The sequence below is a fragment of the Rhinatrema bivittatum genome, chromosome 2, assembly GCF_901001135.1.
Source record: "Rhinatrema bivittatum chromosome 2, aRhiBiv1.1, whole genome shotgun sequence".
Taxonomy (NCBI): domain Eukaryota; kingdom Metazoa; phylum Chordata; class Amphibia; order Gymnophiona; family Rhinatrematidae; genus Rhinatrema; species Rhinatrema bivittatum.
The window spans coordinates 493397661-493421590 of NC_042616.1; the positions used below are offsets into that span (position 1 = coordinate 493397661).

Sequence of the window (23930 nt, forward strand, 5' to 3'; positions counted from 1 at the left end):
CCTAGGATTTCTCATCAGCTACCTGAAATCCCACCTTCAACTGTCGCTTTAGTTAGACTTCAGTGGAGCCAGGTTCAATACTGTCTACAGGAAGGCTTTTTTGCCCTGGGACTGAACATTGGCCCTCATTTCTCTGGCGAGGGTAATCTCGCACGGTCCTCATGTCTTGGCGCACCATTTTCTGATCCTTTTGGGGCCATATGGTGGCGACGGTTCACATCACACCATTTGCTTGGCTGCACAAGCGCAGGCACAGTGGACATTGCACTGTCAGTGGTACCAAGCCACCCAGGACCTTCAGGCTCTTATCTTAATCACCACTCCACTTGGACAATCCCTCGTGTGGTGGGAAACCCTGTCCAACCTGGAGAAGGGGTTGCCTTTCAGGCTCGCTCAGCCCCAGATCATTCTCACCACAGATGCATCTCGCACGGGTTGGGGGGCCCACGTTGCGTGCCTCAGTACTCAGGGCCACCGGTCCACCCAGGAGTAGCATCTCTAGGTAAATTTCCGGGCGATCCGATATGCCCTATGAGCATTCTGGGATCACTTGTACAACAAGATAGTCCTGGTCCAAATCAAGTGGCAATGTGGTGCTTGAACAAGCAGGGGGGGATGGGATCGTTCCTCCTCTGCCAAGAAGCAGTGCAGATTTGGTTCTGGGCTCTCTCGCAGGGCATTTTTCTCCGGGCCGTGTACCTCCCAGGGACGGGCAACATCCTGGCAGATTCATTGAGTAGGACTTTCCGGCCCTACAAATGGTCCCTGAAACAGAAGGTTGCAAACTGCATCTTCTGCCTTTGGGGAACCCTGGACATAGATCTATTCGCTTCCTCGGACAATAAGAAAGTAGATCAGTTCTGCTCCCTGGTCCAAGCGGGCGAGGGGTCGGTATTGGAGGCTTTCTTGCGTCACTGAGGCACTGGCCTCCTATACGCGTATCCTCTGCCACTGGTCTCGAAGACTTTGTTTAGGAATTTTTATCACAAATTGTAATTTGAATTTAAAATTATGTTAGCAATATTGTTTTATTGTTTTTAGTTGATATTTGTTTTTATTTGTAAATTAATGTGAAAGGATGTACACCGATATGACGGTTCTACCAAATACCGGTTTAGAAATTTCAATAAATAAATATAAATAAATAAAAAACTCCAACAGGACCAAAGCACCATGATTCTGATTGTGCCTTTTTGGCCACGCCAGATTTGGTTCCCGTTTCTGCAGGACCTGTCCTCATTTTCTCCGATCTGGCTGGGGACTGCTCCAGACCTGATCATGCAGGATCAGGGCAGACTACGCCACCCCAACCTCTGAGCCTTGTCTCTCACAGCATGGATGTTGACCAGGTGACCCTGCAGACCCTGGGCCTTTTGGACGGTGTGATTAGAGTCCTGGTGGAGTCAAGGAAGCCTTCCACGAGGAGATCTTACAATTTCAAGTGAAAGAGGTTCTCAGTTTGGTTTAAGGGTAATGAGTTGGACCCATTCTCATGTTCCACGCCAAGGCTTTTGGGACTACCTGTTGCACCTTTCTGAGGCTGGTTTGAAAACCACCTCTGTGAAAGTTCACCTTAGTACCATCGAAGCATATCGGGGGTAGAGGGTGTCTCCATATCCTCCCATCCACTTGTAGGGCATTTTATGCAAGGTCTAAGGCAGCTTAAGCCCCCGATACGACCCCTAGCGGTCTCCTGGGACCTCAGTGTGGTCTTGACCCTTCTCGTGAGGGAGCCTTTTGAGCCCCTGAGAGCTTGCAACCTGAAGTTCCTATCCTGGAAGATTATCGTCTTGGTGGCGATCACCTCAGCTCGCAGGATCAGTGAGCTTCAGGCTTTAGTGTCGTATCCACCTTAGGCAAAATTTTGTCATGATAAGGTTGTTCTGTGTACACATCCAAAGTTCCTCCCAAAGGTGGTCACGGAGTTCCATCTCAATCAATACATTGTCCTGCCCACCTTTTTTTTTTTCCAAGGCCACACTCTCACCAGGGTGCTCGTGTCCTGTACACTCTGGTTTGAAAAAGGGCCCTGGCCTTTTACCTAGAACGAAGAGCACCGCACCGCCAGTCCACTCAATGTTTTGTCTCTTTCAGCAAGAACAGGTTAGAAGTTGCAGTGTCCAAACAGACCTTATCCCATTGGCCGGCAGACCATATTTCTTTCTACTATGCACAAGCGGGGCTGCAACTCGAAGGCCGTGTCAAGGCTCATTCAGTTCGTGCCTTGTCAGCTTTGGTGGCTCACTTGCGTGCGATGCCCGTACACGAGATATGCAGGGCGGTGACCTGGAGCTCCCTCCACACCTTTGCCTCTCATTATTGTTTGGACAAGGATGGATGATGTGACGGTCAATCGGTCCTCCGTAATCTTTCATTCATGAAAACCCAACTCTTCCTAACTCGCTCCCTTTCTTTGGGTGCAGGCTATTTCCCCGTGTTCTAGCAGCATTAGTTTTTGTGCATGTTTGCACCTGTTAAATGCTGCCTATGTTGGTAACAGCCTGGAGCTACATATTCACCCATGTGTGAGGACCGCCATCCTATTTGTCCTTAGAGAAGCAAGAGTTGCTTACCTGTAACAGGTGTTCTCCAAGGACAGCAGGATGTTAGTCCTCACGAAACCCACCCGCCACCCCCTGGAGTCGGGGTTTCTTTGCGAATTCTATTTTATAAGACTGAAGAGGGACCCCGCATGGACGCGTGGATAGTGGCATGCTGGGCATGTTCAGTGTATCAGTCAAAGTTTTCCGTGCCGAGCTCTATCTGATGATGTCACCCATGTGTGAGGACTAACATCCTGCTCTCCTTGGAGAACACCTATTACAGGTAAGCAGCTCTGCTTTTCCCAGACCCGTGTTTGTAGCAGAATGACAGGTATCAGGATGAGCTTGTACTTTGCACCATCTATCTTTCCCTCAATTTTAAACAAGCCTTCCTGTCCCCGCTGCTGCAAAGCATCCACACAACATAATGCTGCCACCACCATGTTTTACAGTGGGGTTGGTGTTAACAGAATGATGTGCTATGTTTATTTTATGCTACACATTGTCGCTTGCACTGAGATCAAAAAGTTCCACTTTGGTCTCCGAAGATCACAAAACCTTCTCTCCCACATGTGCACAGCGTCCCCTATGTGTTTGTTTGCAAACACATAAATTGGCTTTTCTTCAGCAGTGGCTTCCTTCTTGCCACTCCCCCATGCAAGCCATATTTGTGGCGTAAGCTTGAAATTGTTGTCCGTCAATATTTTCTCCATTCTCAACCAGAGACCTTTGTAATTATTTTAAAATAATCTTAAACCTCACAGTTACCTTCCACAGCATTTTCCTTAACCCATGGCTACTGATTTTGGAGGGACAGCCTGATCGCAGCAGTGTCTCAGTGGTGCCAAACTCTTTCCACTTTACAATGATTAGGGACTTTCATTTTCAGTTTTTTTTTTTTATTTTGTTTTATTTTCCCCAGAAATGTATCAGTGTTTATTATAGCGAACACAAATGGGGAAAGTCAGTGGATAGAAATGGCTCATTTTTCCACCACTGATTTTCTCCCAGTTTTATTCACTATAAGAAACCCTGATATATTCCCAGGAAAAATAAAATAAAAACTGAAAACGAAGATCCCTAACAAGGATGGGCCTGAGAATTCAAACACTGCCATTTTCCTTTTGAATAATGTTATCCTGGAGTTATTTCAGCAACTTATACTGCATGTTTTGACTTCACTTCATACATCCTGATTTTTCATCTAGGAGTATTTGAATCAGCTCAGCTACTGTGACTGGACACAGATGGGCCCTGTGTAACTTACTTTCGGGCCTTGTTAAGGCAATTTTTTGAACAAGAGCTATTTTGGGTTTGCTCTGACAAGGGGTGTGAAGACATTTTTTTAATACAATCTAGGCTTTTTGTATTTTTATTCTTACAGTAATTACATGTTGTGTAGATCAGTAAAACAAACTCCTACTTTAAATGCATTTTGATTTGATTTTATAGACAGCAGAACGTGAAAAGCATACATGGGCATGAAGACTTTTACAAGGCACTGTTACTACTCACTTCGAGCTAGATTTAAGCTTTGGGGAAATGGGCCAAAGCAAATTCAGAAAAAAGTCTATAATTTTGAAATGGCTCTTTTTGCCCAAGGATTTCATTTTTCACAGCTTCTGGAAGAGGGAAATACATTGTGTAAGCAAAAAAGATATGTACAGCGAGGTGAGAAAAGGAATGGTGAGATAGGGGATCTGCAGGGGGAAAAGGAGACTAGCACTGAGAATATGTGTATGAGAGAAAGCGCTGGTGCCAGGAGTGTATGTATATGAGAGAGGACCGCAGGAGGGAGAGGGGCAAGAATGAGAAGATGGGTGGGGAGAGGTTGGGAGGAAGAGAGGGGAGTGAGGGGGTTGGAATAAAAGTGTTGAGGAAGCCCTGAGGAGAGGAATTCTCAGATGGGGGTGGGGGGAGGAGGGTGTCTGTCCTGAGCATGATTTGAGTTAGCTATGGTACTAAGCCCCTACAGGAGGCCCCCCCTCCCTTGATACAGATATTCCCTTTCCTGATCCTGGATTTTCTCATTCCTCTTCCTCACCCTTTCTTAGATTTCCCTCTCCCTCTTTCCTTCCTTTCTCTGATCCTGGATCCTGCTTCCCTCCCTCTCTGATCCTTTCTCCTTTTCATCCTTCTAACCCTGATCGATTCCTCCCTCACCCACATCAATTATTGGGATCTTCCCCCTACTTCCCACCAAAAAAAAGAACAAAATAGAATTGTCCAGGCACACAGGAAAGGTCAGAAAATTGCTTTGTTTCCATAATATAAAATATTTATATTATTTAATATGCAAGCTCTGCAAAATTATGCAGATGTGCTGCAATAATCTTTATTTATTAAATATGTATAAATTGCCTATCAACATTTCTAGGTAGTTTACATAATAACACTCATAAAAAAATTAAGACAATATAAGTACATAAAATGATAAAAAAATACATTAAAAAACAAAAATAAACAATAAAAGAGGGAGAGCCACCACTAAAATCTGCTAAGTTATATTATTTAAAGAGACTGTTTTAAAAACTATATTCTACCTCTTGCTGGAGAATCTACTCCTGACCCACTGCAGGAAACTGGGGGTTGTAGTTTTAACCGTGTGGTAGCAGTTAGCAGATGGGATGCTGGCAGGAGCTGCCTGGGGAGGATCCCACTGATCCCCCTGCTCCCTCACCAGGATGACGTATGCATTAAATGCTTATCGTACTTTCCGGTACTGTTCCATCAGCGGTGTTCAGTAGTCTGCCCCACATTCTATTCTGTTTATTCAGGGGCTCTTTGCTTGCAAAGTTGACTTGCATATAATGTGTCTGTCTTGCGCAACACCCCATGCAGTGCATGCATTGTACAGTAATTAAAGTGTGCAGCGATTTTATGCAATTAATTAATAGCTGTAAATTGGAAATGCCCAGCTCTTGACACTTGGAGAGCCGTATGAGCAATGAGTCAGCAGGTCTCAACAGTTTTCCTGAAGAAGTGCCCTGCCTGCGGTGTGGGGAAGTTGAGCACTGCGGCTGTGTTATGCAATTCGGTAAGCTTTCTAGAGCCGATGCCCTTTGCTCCATCTACTGTAATGCAAAGTTCTTTCATGCACAGATAATGGACAAAAGACATATTGGGCGCTAATTTTTTAAATCTGCTCTAATAAGTGCAAAGTCGATGGGTCTTTTTACCCTGTTGCAGCTTGGCATCTGTTTCCAAAGGGGCTGGGAGTCAGAGCATGCTTTCCCTTTGAAAGCCACCTCAGGAAAAAGCACCCGTAGAGATCTAAATCTCCTTTTTTTTTTCTATGGGTCAATGTGCATTATTTCAGTCCACCCCCCCCCCCACCCCCCGATATGAAGATGCCCACCCTTTTACCTGGTTAAATGCACGTGTGGTGTTGATTCTCCCCGCCCGTATGTTTATCCAGGTAAAAGCTTGGCAGGGTTCAGTTTGCCCCAGGTAAATGGCTTCTGAATATTGCCCTCTTTAAGCATGCTATGGGGGGGGGGGGGGGGTGCAGATGTGCCCTTACTGTTTCGATATAAATGCTCCTGATAAAGTTGGCTTTATTTTTGTTTGAAAACTTCAGATGGCCATTGCTAGGGCAACGCAACCATTCATTATTTTACATCATGTAGCAATGACTGATGGAAGCAGTGCTATGTCTGACCTGTCTGAGTCCTCAACCTGCCAGCCTAACCTGGGAGGTCATTGTTATAACAGGGCAGAAAACTACATTTTCATTTTCATTAGATCTTTTATAGCAAAAGGTCAGATTACTAGTGGGCAAGGAGTACTTCTTCCTGGCTATTAACAGGCCTCCGGTACCTTCTCTGCTGCTCAGCCAATCAGAGTGCAGGGCTCCTGGTTGTGCATTGTGCAGTTGATTAATGTTTTAGGTGTTACGCTCTCCTTCTCCAAAGGGGAGGAGCTAGCAATCTGTTACACTCACCTCCTCCAGAGGGGAGGAGTTAGTAATCTGCTGTCGCTCACTCCGCCGGGAGGGCGGAGTTGGCAATCTGTTCTGCTATGCTCCTGAAAGGGGAAGGAGTAGCGATATGACATGATCTGCTCCTCCAGAGGGGAGGAGTTAGCTATCTGTAATTCTATTAGCGAACTGCTGTTGGATGCTCCTGTAAGGAAAGGAAGTAGCAAGCTGTATCAATCTGCTAAGGAGTAGCAATCTGTTATGGATCAACTCTCCAAGGAAGAGGAGTTGGCAATAGGTATATAGTACTTCACTATTGAGATAGCAATCTATCATGCCCCCCGCTACGGAGTAGCAATCTGTATATATATATATAAGCTGCTGGCAAGTCTCAGAAAAAGAGGAGTAGCTGTCTATATAATTCTTCTGTGAATGGAGTCAGTGGTCTATAGTGGTTGGATCCCACAAGGTGGCAGTAGTGAAAGGAATGACCACTTGGAGGAAATGGTGAATCCCTGGGCCGATGGCAGATGGCAGCGCCCTCAGGAGGAGATCCTGAGAAGAGCCACCGGCTAGGCTAGAATATAAGATAAACACAATAGTTCGTTATTAGACTGGAAGCTGGACCACCAGAGGTGGCAGTAGTGAGTCGCTGTGTCCGGCAAGGCTGAAGTCCTTCTAATACTGGAATATAATCTCTGGGTCGCTGAGCTGTAAAGAGAGACTAGAAGTAGTGAGTATACTGGATACAAGATGGTACACTCACAATAGCAGATGTCTGCAATGGTCTCTATGCCACAGAGAGTCTTCAGCACATTCAGGAACAGGAGCCGTAGGCGAGCACTGGTTCCCACAAACAGTCTGTAATAAGAACTAACAATTGCTGAATATGAAATGGCTTCTAGAGTAGAAGAGAGTCTGTAAAGGATTCTAGGAACATGGGCCCTCGTGGAGCAAGTACCGGTTCCTATCTGTAATCTTGCCAATGTAACTCTTGATCTCTGTACCTGCGATAACGTCTTGGACGGAAGAGAGTCTTCAGAGCAATAGGAATGTAGGCCCTCGTGGAGAGAGTACTGATTCCTATGTAATAGAACTCACTGTGTTCACAACCGTGATCGCTTCCAGGAAACGAGGAGTCTTCCAAGTGTTCTGGCAATCTGAAATCAAGAAGAGATAGCGGAGCCTCAGTGGAGCGGGTACTCCTGGTAAGTTTGAAAAGGCCGAGCAGTGGGGACGGGTTCCCCGGCTGACTTGGATCGTTGATGCAAGTATCGTGGACTGCCGAAGCAAGTCCCGTTGGAGTTCCTTGCTAACTCGTTAGAGGTTAGCAAACAAAGACCTTTTAAAGTGGAAATGGATGAAGTCACTACGGGGGGACGCCCCCGAGGTTTGCGCCCTTGCTGGTACAAAGTCTGGAGCGCGCGTTCACGTCCTTACATCATCGGGAACATGGCGGATCCGTAGCGTCAGGCCAGCCTGGGGGAACCGGGACCAAGAGGCGGAGAGAAGCTGCGGCTGCACTGTCCGTCAGAGCCGAAAGGAGTTGCATCCCAGGTAGAGAGGGTGGAGCGAGGGGTGAGAAGAGGCACGAACGCAACATTAGGTGACAGTGAGAGGCAGGGAGGGTACTACCTTCCTCCTATTGGGAGAAGTCTAGATTCTTTGGTAAATTCTAGGGTCTTATTAACCCTCCCAGATAATAACTAGAGGAACCCCGAAGGAGTAGAGGTCATAATTTAGATGTGGGCAAAAAGTTTGTAAGCATGAGTTTTTGACCTTGCAAAATATTTGTGGAAAGTAACACTTTTCACCTTAATGGTTTGCCTTCTTCAAACTCATAGAAGCATGTTATCGTTAGCCCATTGATTATGCATTATTTTCATAAGCACGCTCTCATTTGCTACTTTTTTTTTGTGTGAAAAATGACAGATTTTTTACTATTCACATGAACGATTTGACATTAAATCTTACATTAACAGTTTTAGTCAAAAGTGGAATTTTTTTCTCACAGCATTATTCCGAAGGTGAAAACTTGGGGATAACTTTTGAAACAGCTGTGCGCGTGCCCATATATATTGTATATGGACGCATGAATCCCATTGCTCACGATCCTATCTTACCCGCATCCAACCTATCTTACCTAATCCCTCCCACCTCCTAGTATGAATGTATCCAACATGCAACCCACTAATTTTTACCTTCGCACATGTATTATAGTTTCTTGTAAACTGTTCTTAGTTTAATGTAAAACTGTTCTAAGCTATATTGTAAATATAACTATTCCTAAGACATGTCTTCTATATGTTTACGACCATCCTTACATTAGCACTTGTAATATAGTTAGTGTCCTGTTAAATATTCTAAGTTATATTTAAAAATAAGCAGCTCCTGTCTTATTTACTGTTCAGTTGTTATGTGAACCGATGTGATATCTCGATAGAATGTCGGTATATAAAAACAAACAAATTAATAAATAAATGAAAATCTACACCTGCGTTGTATGATATACACAGGTTATAAAATGCGCATAAATGCACCCTGCAATATACGCACAGATATGAAAAAAATGCACAACTATATATTGTACTTACCTGGATAAAATCAGATTTATCCTTCTAAGTAGTAGCACTTATCAGGATAAGTTCCAATTTATCTGGCCAAGTAGCAGCAAAGCCGCTACTTAGTCTGATAAGTAGCACTTTTTAGACTTATTCAGCTATCAAATTTAGCTGGATGAGTAGTGTTTTAAGGTTTATTTGGATAAATAGTGACCTTGCTGCTACTTAGTCGGATAAATCGGAACTTGGCCAGATAAGTGCTGCTTTTAAGATTTAGCAGGATAAATCATAATGTATCCAGATAGGTAGAGCGCAAGTGCTATACTCACGTATTTTTACATCTGTCTTTAAATATATATATGCATGGAGATTTTACCTGCATAATTTATGCGCATTTACCCCCCTGTAAGTCAGCTTTTACGCGTGCAAGTCAGGAGATTTTCTAACATGCGCGCGGCAATGAAATTACCGGTTTTACCAATTAGTCTACCATTTCATCCAGTCCCATCTGCAGGTCATCGAGACCTTCCTGGCTCACCCCCACCCCCACCCAGTCAGTCTGTCACTTTTAAGATACTTATGATCACGTACTGCAGATTTAGAGCAGGGGTAAATATACGCGAGCAAGCTGCCAAATTTACATTCATAAATTGCTTATAAAATAACAGCTTACTTGCGTGAACATTGGTTCCACCCCAGATCGCCCCTGGGCCCGCCCCTTTTTTTACACGTGCAAATTTACTCCCTGATTTTTGAAGTAAAAATAGCATGTACAGGCATTGGTGTTGCATGATGAGTATATACTGTTGCTATTTACAAGCATACGTGCTGCTTTTTACACGCACAGTCTTTGAAAATTAACCTTTTAGTGTTTATATATCCATGGTTCAAAAGTTGTTTCAAATGTAATAATTTTGTGTGGTCTTTAAGCTAATTCTTTATTAGTGATGCAAGGTTTAGTACTAGCATTTACTTTTATTCCACTTTTTGGCACGTCAGAGCAGATTACATTCAGGTACCATAGGTATTTCCCTATCCCCAGATGGCTCACACTCTGTTTACAGACTGAGGCAATGGAGGGTAGAGTGACTTGCCCAAGGTCACAAGGAGCAGCAGTGGGATTTGAACCCTGCTTTCCCTGGTTTGTAGCCCGCTGCTCTAACCATTAGACGACTCCTCCACTCCTAATGGTATTTAAAGATTTACTTCAGAGGTTCTTTCTGGTGGAATAATGAAACTTTGAAATGACAGAAGAACAGAATATTGAGCACCAGCCAATCAGATGTCAGGATTCTCATCCTCATTTGCATGAGGTAATGCCCAAGAGTGATCTTCGTGCTTCAGGAAATGCCTGTTCAGAGGGACATTATTGCCATCATAAAATACTTGAGTGTAAAAAATGGTTATATATCTTTATTTTTGTGCTCAACACCATTGGAAGAGTGGGTTGCCACAGTAGTCTCTGAAAAGGCAGTAATGAGCCCCACCTTGGAGCTCACAGTCCTTGTGGGCACATTGTACCCCCTGTCATGCTTCGTGTGGTGTCCTCCTTGAAAATCCTACCGGTGTGCATTGAAGCAGGCGTAAAGTATACACAGATTTTAAGATGCGCTCTCTGTATTTACCTTGCCTCCCCTGACCATAGACTGCCCACTTCCCCCCTGTGTATGTTCCCAACATGCAGACCTTTACCTGCTGTAAGTGAAAGGGGGGATGATAATGAAATCACATTTTTACACAGGTAAAAACACGTTTTCCCTGTGTAAAAATATCTGATATCACCTCCTGCATCAGTAGGTATTGCTTCATGGATTTTCTTACTTGTTCATGTTCCACATTAGGACCTTTCCCTTATTTCACTATGTTGGTTTGTTTCGTTTTTTTTGCTGGTGGATGGATATACTAAATGCACTAAACAGTTTCTGTAGTTCTCTAGTGAAGGAAGCAGGACAGTGCATAAAAGTACAAAGATGGTGAACATACATTAGGCCTCAAGTCTTTTTTTTTTTTTTGCCTCAACTGTTTCCTCTACTTGTGGGCTTCCAGCTCACTAGGAATCTGCCTCTGATGGGCTACCACACCATGAACCTTCATTCACAACTATACCTGTTTTTTATTGCTTCCCAGCTCACTTCACCAAGTCACTACAGCGACAGTTCTGGGCTGGAGGTCATGCACCAGGGCTCCCTCTGGAACCCTGCAGTCGTAGGCTCTAAATACAGGCGTTGGTGTTGCATGATGAGTGGAAATCCTTCCCGGGGGGGGCAGGGGGCTGTAAAGCTGCTTCCACATATTTTCAGCCCTGGCTGAGCAGGGAATGGAACCCAGATCTCAGTTTTAATAAGGATAAAAGTTATTGGGTTCCAAAGGGCAGCAAGGTGCAACAGAAGAAGAGGTGTGAGAATGCCCACCTGCTGTTTGTGGTAACTCTTTTTTGGAGCTTGCTGCATGCTCCCAGAGCTTACGCTGAGTGGTTGTAAAGATGCATAAAGCTCCAGTGAATCAGAAAGCGAGACTACATGAAGGCCCAGCTCCGCTAGTTGTGGATACAGAACAGGGTTATAGAAGTGATTGGAGGTGCCTTGCCAGTAACACAGAAGCAAAACCCTGGAGAGCAGGAGGGGGAGGAGAGTGCTGGGAGGAACTAACCCCGTGTCAGGGTACGAACTGTGTCTGACAAGTCCCCGGAGAGTGCCGAGAGCGGGACACCATTGAACGCACACTCGCGCTCTTATTAGCCTTTCAGCCTCTGGTTATTCCACAAAGGTGAAAGCAGGATTTTATCTCAGACCTTCTTACGGCAGCTTCTTCCTGCTGTAATTAAAGCTATCTTTACCTGAGCTGATGTCTGGACAGAAGGGCTGGTTTTAAAAGCACTGCACTCGTCTGGACCTGCAGCTCGCTGCAACTCTGCAGTTTCTTTGTCTGAAAAGAAGAGAGGCAGGAAAAGAGGCTGCAGGGCTTTCTAAGAAGAAAGGTGGTGGGGTTAGAAGGAGGAGGTTGTGATTTTTTTTTTTTTAATTTTAAAAAAAGGAAACCAGCAAAATTTCTGAGAACGCCAGAGTGGATTTGACATTTTGCTGATTGCAAAGGGAGTGTTCTAGATTGTTTTTATTAAAGAAAAAAGAGAGTTATCAAACAACTGCTCAGTTTATCTTTTTAGCACAGGAAGTGCCCTGTCACCAGCATGGTTCGAGAAGTGCAGATTACAGACTGAGCCGGTGAGAGAGAATGTGCATGTGTGTTATAACAAACACACACATTTTTTTTCTCCACTTACTGGTGTTGCTGAAATACTTTGATCGATGCTGGATCAGCAAGTTTTTTCTTCACCCACCCTTTTGATTCATTTGACCTGTGTCATGGTATGGGCCAGCGAACCTCTGTTTCTGGTGTTGGAGAAAGTTTGGGTTCGGGTTAATGATTAGCTCCAGAGTCAACACTAATAAGCTGTGCCTGAGCTGTGCCATGCATCTGATCACCTTCAAGGTGAAATGGTAACTGTTCGTCTTCCTAATGCTAACTCTGAAGGGCAGGAGCTATAGCACAGGAAGGCTGTCAAACTATAGCAGTATTCAGAATTATGTTCTTCAGCTGGGCTTGCCTATCTGCCTGCCTGCCTCTTTTCTAAGACTGGTCAGAAGATATGTATTGCATGTGTGGAGAGCTGGCACCATGTGATTCCACCTGGATGAGGCCTCCTTCAGTGGAATTCCTGAAAGTCCTGAGTGTCCATTTTGTTTATCTCCCTCTTCATAGAGAGCTTACAAAAGTGTTCCCATCACTCTTTGTCCCTTGTCCTCTCTCTTTCCCTTAGTCCTCCAGTTTAACCAACTTCAAACAGAATGCTGCCCTTTGGCTTTTTGACCAACCTGTTCCTTGACTTCAAAGGCAAAGGATTACTTTCTGTAGTGAAGAAGACATCCTAAAACCTTTTTTTTTTTTTTTTTGGCATTAGAAAGGATGATCTAATTTATTAACCGAATAACAGTAATGTTTAGCTAAATCTGTGGCGACAAGCAGGCATGAATTGGCCATAACATGTGCTGGAGGTCATCAGATGCTACCGATGCAGACCCAGTTCTCACAATTCAGTAAAGATTTTACTAAGCATGTGTGGGCGTGCCCACGAACACGCTGCATTATGAGCCCCTCAGTTTTGCACTGTTCGAGCTACTGCACAGACCTGTTCCTGTCTCTACAATCTGTTTTTATAGGTCTAGTTTGTTTTTTTGCCTTGTTGCATCATTTTTCTTTAACAAGCTGCTGCCTCAACAGCCCCTCAAACTTTTCAGTTCTACCAAAATAAAAATGTGTGAAATGGATAGGTCCAGGGCCAAGAAAACCACGCTTGGCAGCTTCAAAGCATGCCTCTATGGCAGTCTCAAATGTGTTCACAGAATGCCTTTCGATAGTGGCTGTGCATCTGCGTTGGAAGGGAGTCTGTGTATTCCCTTTCCTGGTGCTTAGTTGGTGATGGGTCCATTTCCAATAGGAGTTCTGGAGTCCCTCGGAGTGAACATTCGACTTCTCCAATCACTGGAATTCCTGGTCAACTTCCCCAAGTCCAACTTGACCCTGTCTCAAAGGATTTAGTTCATAGGAGCCTGGAAAGACTCAATCAAGAAGGCATTTTTTCCAGTTGAAAGAGCCACATTACTGATAGGCCTAGTGAGCTCTCTTCTGTAGTGGGACCAAGGGCCAGTGAGATTGGTTCTGGGGCACAGAGCTGCAGTAGTACATGTAGTTCCCTTGGCTCGTCTGCACATGTGGGTCTTTCAGTGAGCTCTCTGAAGCCAGTGGGATCAGCAATTTCCATCTTTCTCATCAAATCTTTGTAGCCCCCAAGATGAGGGCATCCCTTCAGAAGTGGATGAATCTGGAGGTTCTCAAGGTGGGCCTCTTGTGTATACCTATATATATCAAGTGATCCTGTCTACTGAAGTCTCCAGCAATGAGGTGGGGAGCATAGTGGAGGACCAACTTCAGATCAACCTGCTGGAGCTGGAAGCTATATGTTATGTGCTAGGAGATTCTTTCATCTGCTGACAGGCAAGAATACATTGAATCAGGCAGCCATGATTGAACAAGCAGGAACACATTGCTAGTATGCCCTCTGCAAGAAAGCCTCTGATTCTGTTTGTGAGCCAGTTGTCACAATACCCATTTCTGGATGATCAATCTTCCAGATGTACAAAACCTGTTGGCGAACCAACTAAGCAGATTGCTGCAATTTCAAGAATGGTCTTAGGATCAAAGGATCATGAACAAGTTCAGTCTTTGGGGGTTGAGCAGTTCTGCTTCATGCTTCCAAGCAGCTATAATTCAGTTCCCTAAGTTTTTGTGCTAATCTGAAGTACCAGTCTACTCTGCTTACCTGCCAATTCCTTTTATTGCTGGGATGGTTGAAAAGATCATTCAAGACAGAGAGATTGATTCTCATAGCACCAGCATGGACACATCAAGTATGGTATCCATATCTTGTTTGTCTTTCAGCTCAGCCTACAGATCATTGGGGAGCTCTCTGACTCTCATCACACTGGAGGCAGCAGGATTTACCGATAGGCCGGTCCCTCCCCCTTGCACCCTGAGATAGCATAATACCTCAGGGGGGCTGCCTGTGCCACGATTCAGGTCCCAGGGGCGTTTTTTCCCCCGGGTGGCTGCGTGTCAGCGTTTAAAAAAAAAAAAAAGAAAGAAAGAAAAACGTATTTTTCTACTGTGCGCACAGATTTCCCAGGGCTCCGGAGGGGCGATTTTCACCAATTTTTTCAGCCTCGTGCTTGCTCCCTCTCCGCTGGTATGCTGCGGGGTTTGGTGTGTTCAGCATGTGGGGAGCCGGTGGTGCGGCTCTCCCGTGATGGCCTTTGTACATGGTGCCTCCCAGGAGGGGGAAGGACCATCGGGGAGCAGCAGCGGGTCATTTTCAGCACGCTCCCATGGCACAGGGAGGAATTTGCGCCTCTGCCGGCTTCTGCCTGCCCCATCCCTGTCTAGTGCGGGAACGGCGGCCATTTTGCCTCCGCCATGCTCCAGTGTAGGGCTGGATGCAGGGGGAGGGGAGATCCCTCCTCTGCTCTCCCGCCGAATTTGAGCCCTGTTAGACAGTGGCTCCCAGTGCCTGCCTCCCCTCTGAGCTCTGACCCCCCCCCCACCGGGGGGGAGGGGCTTAAAGGGGCAGCTTTACTTTTCTTCCAAATTTGTGCTTTTAATGCACAAGGCGATTTTGGAGGCCGAGGCTGAGTTGCAGACTGAGGAGCCTCTGCCTGCGAAGGTGGCTAGGCTTTCTGGGTTTCCGATTCCTCCAGTGGGAGGATGGGCTGTGCGGCTTTGGATCTCTCCGAGATCCCGGCCTCCAAGCCAACGGATCCCCCTTCGCTGGACCCTCTCCTTGTGGATATTGACGGAGATGTTGATGAGCCCACCCCAGTTGAGGGGGATGACCCGAGGGTCCTCATATTATTTGGGAGGGAGGAGCTTGATCATTTAATCCCTCATGTTCTGATGGAGCTCGGTATTGAGGCGCCACAGCCGAGCTCGGAGGCTACTAAGTAGGACCCCTAAAGCTTTTTCCTTTTCACCCTATGCTACTACAACTCATGACCCGAGAATGGGAGGCTCCCGAGGCCAGCCTTTGGGTGGGGCGAGCCATGGAGAAGCTCTACCCGCTGCCAGACGAGTCCTTGGCCGTCCTTAGGGTCCCAAAAGTGGATGTGGACGTTTCAGCCATCACTAAGCGGATGACCATTCTGATTGCAGGAGCTGCCGCTCTTAAGGATCTTCAGGATAGGAAGCTGGAGGTCCGTCTTAAGAGGATTTTTGAGGTCTCGGCGCTTTGCATTAGGGCAGCAGTCTGCAGTAGCCTCATGCAAAGAGCGACTCTTCGTTGAGTGCAATTGTTGCTCACCATGCAGGAGTTGCCTCCAGCGGAAGTGGAGCAGGAAGATCGCCTGGAGGAGGCTGTGGCTTACACTGCGGATGCCTTGTATGATCTTCTTCGGGCAAACTTGCTCACTATGGGGTAGATCTTAAAAACATATGTGCATGCGTACTTTTGTTCGCGCACCAGGCGCGAACAAAAGTACGCTGGATTTTATAAGAAACGCGCGTAGCCACGCGTATCTTATAAAATCTGGGGTCGGCGCGCGAAAGGGGGTGCACATTTGTGCAACCTGCGCGCGCCGAGCCCAGTGCGCGCTGCCTGTTCCCTCCGAGGCCGCTCCGATGCCTCGGAGGGAACTTTCCTTCGCCCTCCCCCCACGTTTCCCTCCCTTCCGCGTCACGCCCCCGAAACGCCACGTCATTCCGCAACGCCCCTGACACGCCCCTTTTACGAAGCCCCGGGACTTACGCGCGTCCCGGGGCTCTGCACGCGCTGGCGGCCTATGCAAAATAGGTGCGCCAGCGCACGGGGGCCCTGCGCGCGTAAATCCAGCCGGATTTACGCGCGCAGGGCTTTTAAAATCCGGCCCCATTGGCTTCGGCGGCCTTGGCTAGAAGGCTTCTGTGGCTCCGCAACTGGTCAGACGATGTTTCCTCCATGGCCCAGCTAGGCAATCTTCCCTTTAAAGGGAAATTCTTGTTCAGGGTTGATCTGGAAGCCCTTATCAAATCCCTAGGGGACAATAAGGTTTACAAGTTGCCGGAGGATAAGCCTCGAACCTCCAAGGCTTTTGGGTCTGTGTGCCCTCTGTTCCGGGGACAGCACAAGTTTCGGCAGGGCAGGGCTCCAGCCTTCACTCCACGTCAGCCGTCGACGAGGTCTCAGGCTTGGTCTCATTCCTTTCGCAGCCGCAGGCCTCTCCTCCACGGGAGTCCTCAGGGATCTTCTGGATGCAAGTCCTCCCAATGAAGGTGTCCTAGCCCACTCCTCTATTCCAGTGATAGGCGGCCACCTGTCTCTCTTCTTCGAGGAGTGGGTCAAGATTACGTAAGACCAGTGGATTCTAAGCATCATCGAATATGGCTACGCTTTGGATTTTGCACCCCCGTTGCAGGACCTGGTCTTGATGTCGCACTGCGAGGCCCACGCGAAACTGACAGTGGTGACTCAAACCTTGGGCCGGTTGAAAGTGCTGGGAGCCATTGTCCCAGGTCCTGCCGAAGGAGTTCAGGACCGGCAGATACTCCATATATTTCGTGGTTCCCAAGAAGGAGGGCTCCTTCCGCCCGATCTTGGATCTGAAGAAGGTGAACAAAGCGCTTCGGGTACCCCGTTTTCGCATGGAAACTCTCTGCTCTGTCATTGTGGCCGTCCATTCCGGCGAATATTTGGCTTCTTTAGACCTGACTGAAGCATATCTTCACATAGGGATCCGCAAACAGTATCGACGGTTTCTCAGGTTCATGATTCTGGGCGAGCATTATCAGTTTCAGGCGCTCCCGTTTGGATTGGCGACAGCTCCCCACGTCTTCACCAAAGTAATGGTGGTAGTAGCTGCGGGTCTCAGGCGGGAGGGGATCTTGGTTCATCCCTATCTGGACGATTGGCTCATCCGCGCAAAGATGGAGGAGCTTTGCAGGGCAGCGGTTCAATCTGTAGTGGACTGGCTCCAATACCTTGGTTGGGTCGTCAATTTTGCCAAGAGCCAATTAGTCCCGTCCCAGGTGCTGAACTTCTTGAATGCTCAGTTCGACACATCGGTCGGCAAGGTCTTTCTCATGCAGGAGGACGTCCAAACGATACATCCCAGCGGTCTGAACTGATCCTGGTACATACAGGGAAAGGAAAATTGGTTCTTACCTGCTAATTTTCGTTCCTGTAGTACCAAGGATCAGTCCAGACACCCACCCATGGAATCTGGAGAGTCCGTTTGGTATCGTTTTCATTCTGCAGAAAATTCTCAAGTGGACAGCATTCACATTGCATATGGAAGTACTCCCTCCATATACATAAGTTCCAGACATTATGCAGTTTTTTTTCCTTAGGCGGTTTGATATAGCCATTGGTGCTTATGTTGAGGTTATGATATGTTTCATTCTGCTATGGTATGGATTATACTGAAGCATCGCAGGTGGCACACCAGTGTAAGAGGGGGTGCCTTTCAGCTTTTTTCTCAGACTCCATCTGCTGGAAGGGAGACACAACCCGGCGGACTGGACTGATCCTTGGTACTACAGGAACAAAAATTAGCAGGTGAGAACCAATTTTCCTTTCTCTGTAGACAGCAAGATAAATTAGCCATACTTAATTTCCACCTGCTTCCCAGGAGAGTTGTCTACCTCACTAAAACTTAAGCTCAGAAAGAGACTAAGAGGCTCCCAAGGCAAGAATGCTCATTGGGACTCTCGTGGATGCTCAGTAAAGTCTTTTTTAAAATTATATCTTTATTAATTATATCATTTACATACAATGAAATGAAATAAGAATATCCCATATTAAGCATTAGAATATCAAGGTAATAAATCCAAAACCCCCCAATAAATTTTAAAGTCTTTACTGAGCTGTGAGAGCTGGGTCTGTGTTGAAGCCATTAGATGACAACACCCACATGTTTTGGCTAACTCATCCTCTTGTCTATGGAGAACCCAGTTTACAGGTAACTTGCTATAACAGCCTGAGCCATAATCAAATTCAGGATTTAGGAAAATAAAAAACAGTTTTATAAGAGCTTTGATAAAGTTCAAAATATAGCCCACAATCTTGAATCAGTTGTATATGTTGTGTAATTTGACTCTGGGTGGGGTGTACTTGGTTACATATCCGTGGATATAGTGGTATCTAGACAGAACCTTTCAGAGTGTCCAGTTACAAGATATGTTGACACCTCAGGGCATCATGAGGCCAGGTGCTTTCAAACCCCTCCCTGCTCTCCCACCCACCAAGGAATCCACGTAGATCATGCAAGTTGCTAACTTGTATGGTGTATTTCCTTTCAGAAAACAGAGGTCCATATTCAAAGAGGTTGTCTGTTACCTGGCCAAAAACCTGTAATTGAAAGTTTTCCCCTTCTCGTTGGCTAAATTTTACCTGGGTAACATTTTAGTCGGGTAACACTTAGCTGGGTAAAAAGAGGGAGTGTTAAGTTTAGCAGGCAGTGCCTATATTGAGCGCTGCAAAACTAAATTTCCAGGGGTACCTTTAGGCGAGGATATTCAGCAGCCGACTTAACCAGGTAAGACCCGCTGAAATTTTCTTCTGAAGTTTCCCAGGTAGATTCCTGCTCCTGGTGCTGCTGAATACGGACCTCCAGGTTGATAACTTAGATTTAAAAAAAAAAAACAGTTAAAGGCAGAACTTGAAAAATGTGTGAGAACTTTATAATGTAGCAGCTTTCTAATGAAGCCCAGCTAGCTCGTGATGAGAGTAGCGCTAGAAAAACATTGGGTGCCAGGTTGCTTGAGCATCTAAAACTAGACCTCAGGCACACAATGATGGAGCTCCACTCTCCAGGCTGTGGGGCATTGCAGTGGTTGCTGCCTGCAGGACTCAGCTCATGGAAACTTTATGGCTGTTGTTGGGGGGAGGGGGGGGGGGTCAAGGGGAAGAAGCTTGACAGAGTGAGGGTAAAGGCATGGGAGGGGGGAAGAGAGGGGAGAGATGAAAGGACATTGGTGGAGAGGGAAGAAGAGAGCAACAGAAAGCAAAAATAAATGAAAAGAAACAAAGTAAAAAGAACAAATTAAAAAAAAAAAGCAAAATAGAAACAAAAACAAGTAAAAATTTAAAAAAAAAAATGTCTCTGGCTCCAAAATTTTTGGCTGGCACTGGTTTCCTAAATATGTTTCCAAAACAAATAAACACCTTTGGGTAAGGAAGAAGAGTAGCTGTACGTATATGCAATATCTACAAACAACTAGGAGAGTGGAGAGAGGGGACCTGCTGTGAGTCGGTGACTAACCACAGAAATTTGAACAGGAGTGTTTCACATGAGCGCACTTAGCCATCATTATATTCAAAACTTTATTTCAGCAACGGGTAGATAACCATTTGCAGGAATGACTGATCAAAACGTTTAATTTTCCCCTACAACTTTAAGCAGCGCTCCAGATTTGGGAGACGCTGATGTGTCAACAAACTCTCTGGCTGCTCAGTGGTCATCAAAACCATATTTGTGCTGACTTTTGGGAGATTTAATTGACAATTGTCTTTTCTTGGGGGGGGGGGGGTGGGTTTTCTACTCAGTATCCCACCAAAAAATGCCCTTTAATAACTTTAAACACAAAAAACAATTAAAATGCATTTATCGTGGGACATGCAAAGATGGCAATTTTCTGCACTTTTCATGCAGGTGAGCAGATGTTTGTGCACACAAAATGGGCTTGTGAGCATTGCCCAACCTTTTTGTGAATAAAAATGCGCACACTGTATTTCCACAGCTGAGGGAAAGGGGCATTCTGGAGTGCGGGAGTGACTTTAAAAAGCATAAATGCCTCTTCCCTTTAATTTTTGTCAGACCTGTGCGCTACTTAAGCACATTTTGCCCATGTCCTTCCAGAAAGCTCTTATGCATTCCAGCTGGGGAGTGCCCTTTGAACCTAGCTATGGCTGATAAATTTGTTGCCGGAGGATGTAGTCAAGGTTAATAGCACAACTAGGTTTAAAAAAAAAAAAAGGTTTAGACAAGTAACTGGAGGACAGCTGTATTAACAGTTATTAGCCGGGCAGACATAGGGATTGCCACCTCTTACTTTGGGAGTGAGCAACAGAAAAGGGATTTCCCCAACTAGGAAGTGCTGGGTACTTTCAGGTGACTCAGATTCCCCACTGCCTATGACAGGATTCTGGGATTGATGGACCATTGGTCTGGCAGAACGGCGCTTCTGTTCTACTCATAAGGTTAGAACAGTGATGCTCATATGCTTTTCACTTGGTAAACACATTAGAACTGAGTCTCTAGATGAGCTTAAAGTTTTAAGTTGTAGCGCCATCTTATTCTTTGGTGGTGTTTATAACTGATGAGTTGCAATAGAAGCATGCTGCGGGACGGTATCAAAGAGGTGGAAGGGCTATGAACTTGACACCCTGTAAGGTGGGTGTGGGTGCACACGCAGAAAAAGGCTGTAACGGAATGGAAGTGTCGGCGGCAGAAAAACATACCGCGTGGTTTTGCAGCATGTTCTCACTTCACGTTCTCCGCTACGAGGTTAGCGAGCGAGGCTCTCTGCTTCTATACACTTTTATAGCTTCTTGCTCTGTGTTTTTTTTTTTTCAGGAAACAAAAGAGGAAAAATCTTCCTATATCTGTCCTTTGTGTGAGAAGGTTTGCGGCTCACAGCACCAGCTCACGATGCACATCCGACAGGTAGGCTGACTCTGTTGCAATAGCCCATATTCTCGATGCTGCATGAAAGCATGATACTTAAAGAGGACAAAAAAAAAGCCCAAATTCTTTCCAGCAAGACCCTCTCTACACACACACACACACACACACACACACACACACACACACACACTTGCGACAAATGTTCCTTTGCTGATCCAGTTCTGTTCTTTTTCCACTCGCCTGGTACCTTTAAAAATGAAACATTTCACTGAGCTTTATCCAGCTAAGTTCACTGCCAAGATGTGAAAGACAGTCCTTTCAGTGCCCTACTAGAACCAGCAAGCACGAGTTGGGGGGGGGGGGAGAGAGACCTGTGGAACAAATGGGCCTGGAGAAAGTTCACTCAATAAGAAAAATGGTAATTTCAGTTTTGGTCTTAACTGCTTTTTGGATGTCGAATTATTATTATTTTTTTTTACTTACGCAAAATAACATCCGTAGGATTTTTGTTTTGGGGGGGGGGTTTGGTGTCGCAAACAATTGACCGAACGCCAGTAGTTAAACAGATGCCGGTCGTCTGGGTGATGGTGCACGAGTGTCGCGGAAGGGGGGAGGGGTTTCTCTGCCACGCTCGGGCAGTCGCCCCCCCCTTGCCAGTACTGACCCCTAGCTCTTGTCTTCTGTAGCACAACACTGATGTGGGAGGGACAGACCACAGCTGCAGCATCTGCGGGAAGTCCCTCAGCTCCGCCAGCTCCCTGGATCGCCACATGCTGGTGCACTCCGGCGAGAGGCCTTACAGGTGCAACGTGTGCGGGCAGTCCTTCACCACCAATGGCAACATGCACAGGTGAGCAACGTCGGGGCCCGCCCGAGCAGACAAGAGTAAAGTTATTTGTGGCACCTTTTCAGCCTGAGTTACTCGAGCTTTTTCTTCTCCCTGGACACAGAATGGGAGCAAAGCTTTAGTGAATCAGGCTCTTTGTCCCACTGAAGGAACAAGAACCACAGCGACAAAAAAATAAATAAATTAATAAATAAAGAGCCAGTGTGGTGTTTAAAGTGGATTAATCTTCTGGCGTTTCCCTGCTTGCCAAGCTCTCAGCGAGGTGTTAGCACCAGCGCTGAGCTTTCAGTTTCTGAGGTGTAAGCAGGGATCTGAATGTCTGGGAGTGTTCATTTCCATTTGTATTGTTCAGGTGCCAGGGACGGGGGATTGCCTCCTGCCGGTTACACGAGTTGGTACTCTGTGAATTTAATCCAGTAATTTTCTGCTGTTTGTTGCTGGGTGGGGGGTGGGAGGGGACTCTAAAGGGGGAATACGTATTTTTTGGCTTAAATGTGCACTTTGGGTTGTTGCAGTTTTTTTTTTTCTCTTGTATTTTCTGATGTCTGGGAATGAGGTGTACATGTGGTGTACATGTAGAATTTGCAGTGCTGTGGATTCTGGTTCTGGCGATCAGTTCATCCCGCTGCTGGACAGGTTGTGATTCTCCCTTCTTCAGATGTCCCTAGGGTCCTGTGTACTCTCGAAAGCTCATGTCCTGCAACATTACTGGTGATGTTTTTTTAGGGGAGCAGTTTTCAAGCTGCCTCCATTGCCGCAAAGTTTGTGTGTGTGTGTGCACTTTTTACCCGTGATCTTTGCACCAAGAGAGGTCTGGCAGAGGCCTCCAGCAAGAGAGAGAGGCCAGATCCAGCGCTGAAGAGGTCCGTGGCAAATGGGTCCGCACGTGTTGATGTTTCTTTATGTGCTCGCAGCAGAAGTTACTGTTTATAATTTCCGCCATGAGCAAGCAGCATTGGGTAGCTGGAAGGGAGTGGGGAGGAGTCACCATGTATGAAAGGGTAAGAGTTTTAATTTGCCCTGCCCATTTGCCCAAAATTGGTGGGGCCATGGCCCCTGCGGCACATTCCGTTCAGATGCCTGCGACTGGAACCAGTCTCTCACTGAGGCTGTTGACTGTGCACAGCTTTTGGCTTAGAGTGGCCACAGCTGCGTCCCCAGAATACAGGACGTCCCCTTGGTAAAAGCTGTACCAAACGTTACCATGTTTAAAAGACTAATCTTCCTCTACCTCGCCTCTTCCCTGGCTGGGAAATCAGTTGCAGCGGTGGTAGGCTGGCAGCGCGAGGACACAATAAGCTGCATTCCCGGTCTCTGTGCCTGCTTTTTGCTCTCCTGCACTTCCTGATTACAAATGACGTGTACAGTACACCATGGGGAAAGAGCAGCCAAGGGGGACAGGTACCGCCTGGTTAGAATTTATCCAACCTGCTGGCCTGCCACTCCACTGCCCGTAGCACTGTGTCTCAAGAAACTGAAGGAGAGGAGGAAGGAGATAGAGTATGGGATGACAAGAGGAATCTGAGGAGACAGGGGGGGGGATGGAGAGGATCCTGGAAGGAACAGAATGGAAGGGAAGGAGAAAAAAGCTGAAGGGAAAAATGAGTGAGAGAGGAGGAGTAGGGGATGATGATAGATCACACATTTCTTTTTCTTTATATGGCCAGATTACATACACTTGGAATGCTTTTTCAATGTTCTTGCTGGAGCAGGACATTGGACACTATCATAAGAAACAGGATTGTCCTGTATAAAGCAGGCCACCTGGCCCTACCTCATTCTGGCTCATCAGAACCTCTCTGCTCCCAGGGTCAGATATAACTAAGGGTTTCCTCCTTTTTTTTTTGTGTGTGT

General features: G+C 46.2%; 1 protein-coding gene across 1 annotated transcript in view; it reads left to right on the forward strand.

Moving 5' to 3' along the window:
* The window catches only part of RREB1 (ras responsive element binding protein 1), a 267242-nt gene that overhangs the window by 137079 nt on the left and 106233 nt on the right, over positions 1 to 23930 (forward strand). The window contains 2 exon segments of the mRNA XM_029590608.1: positions 21179 to 21268; positions 21916 to 22079. Of these exon segments, the coding sequence (XP_029446468.1) occupies positions 21179 to 21268; positions 21916 to 22079 (254 nt within the window).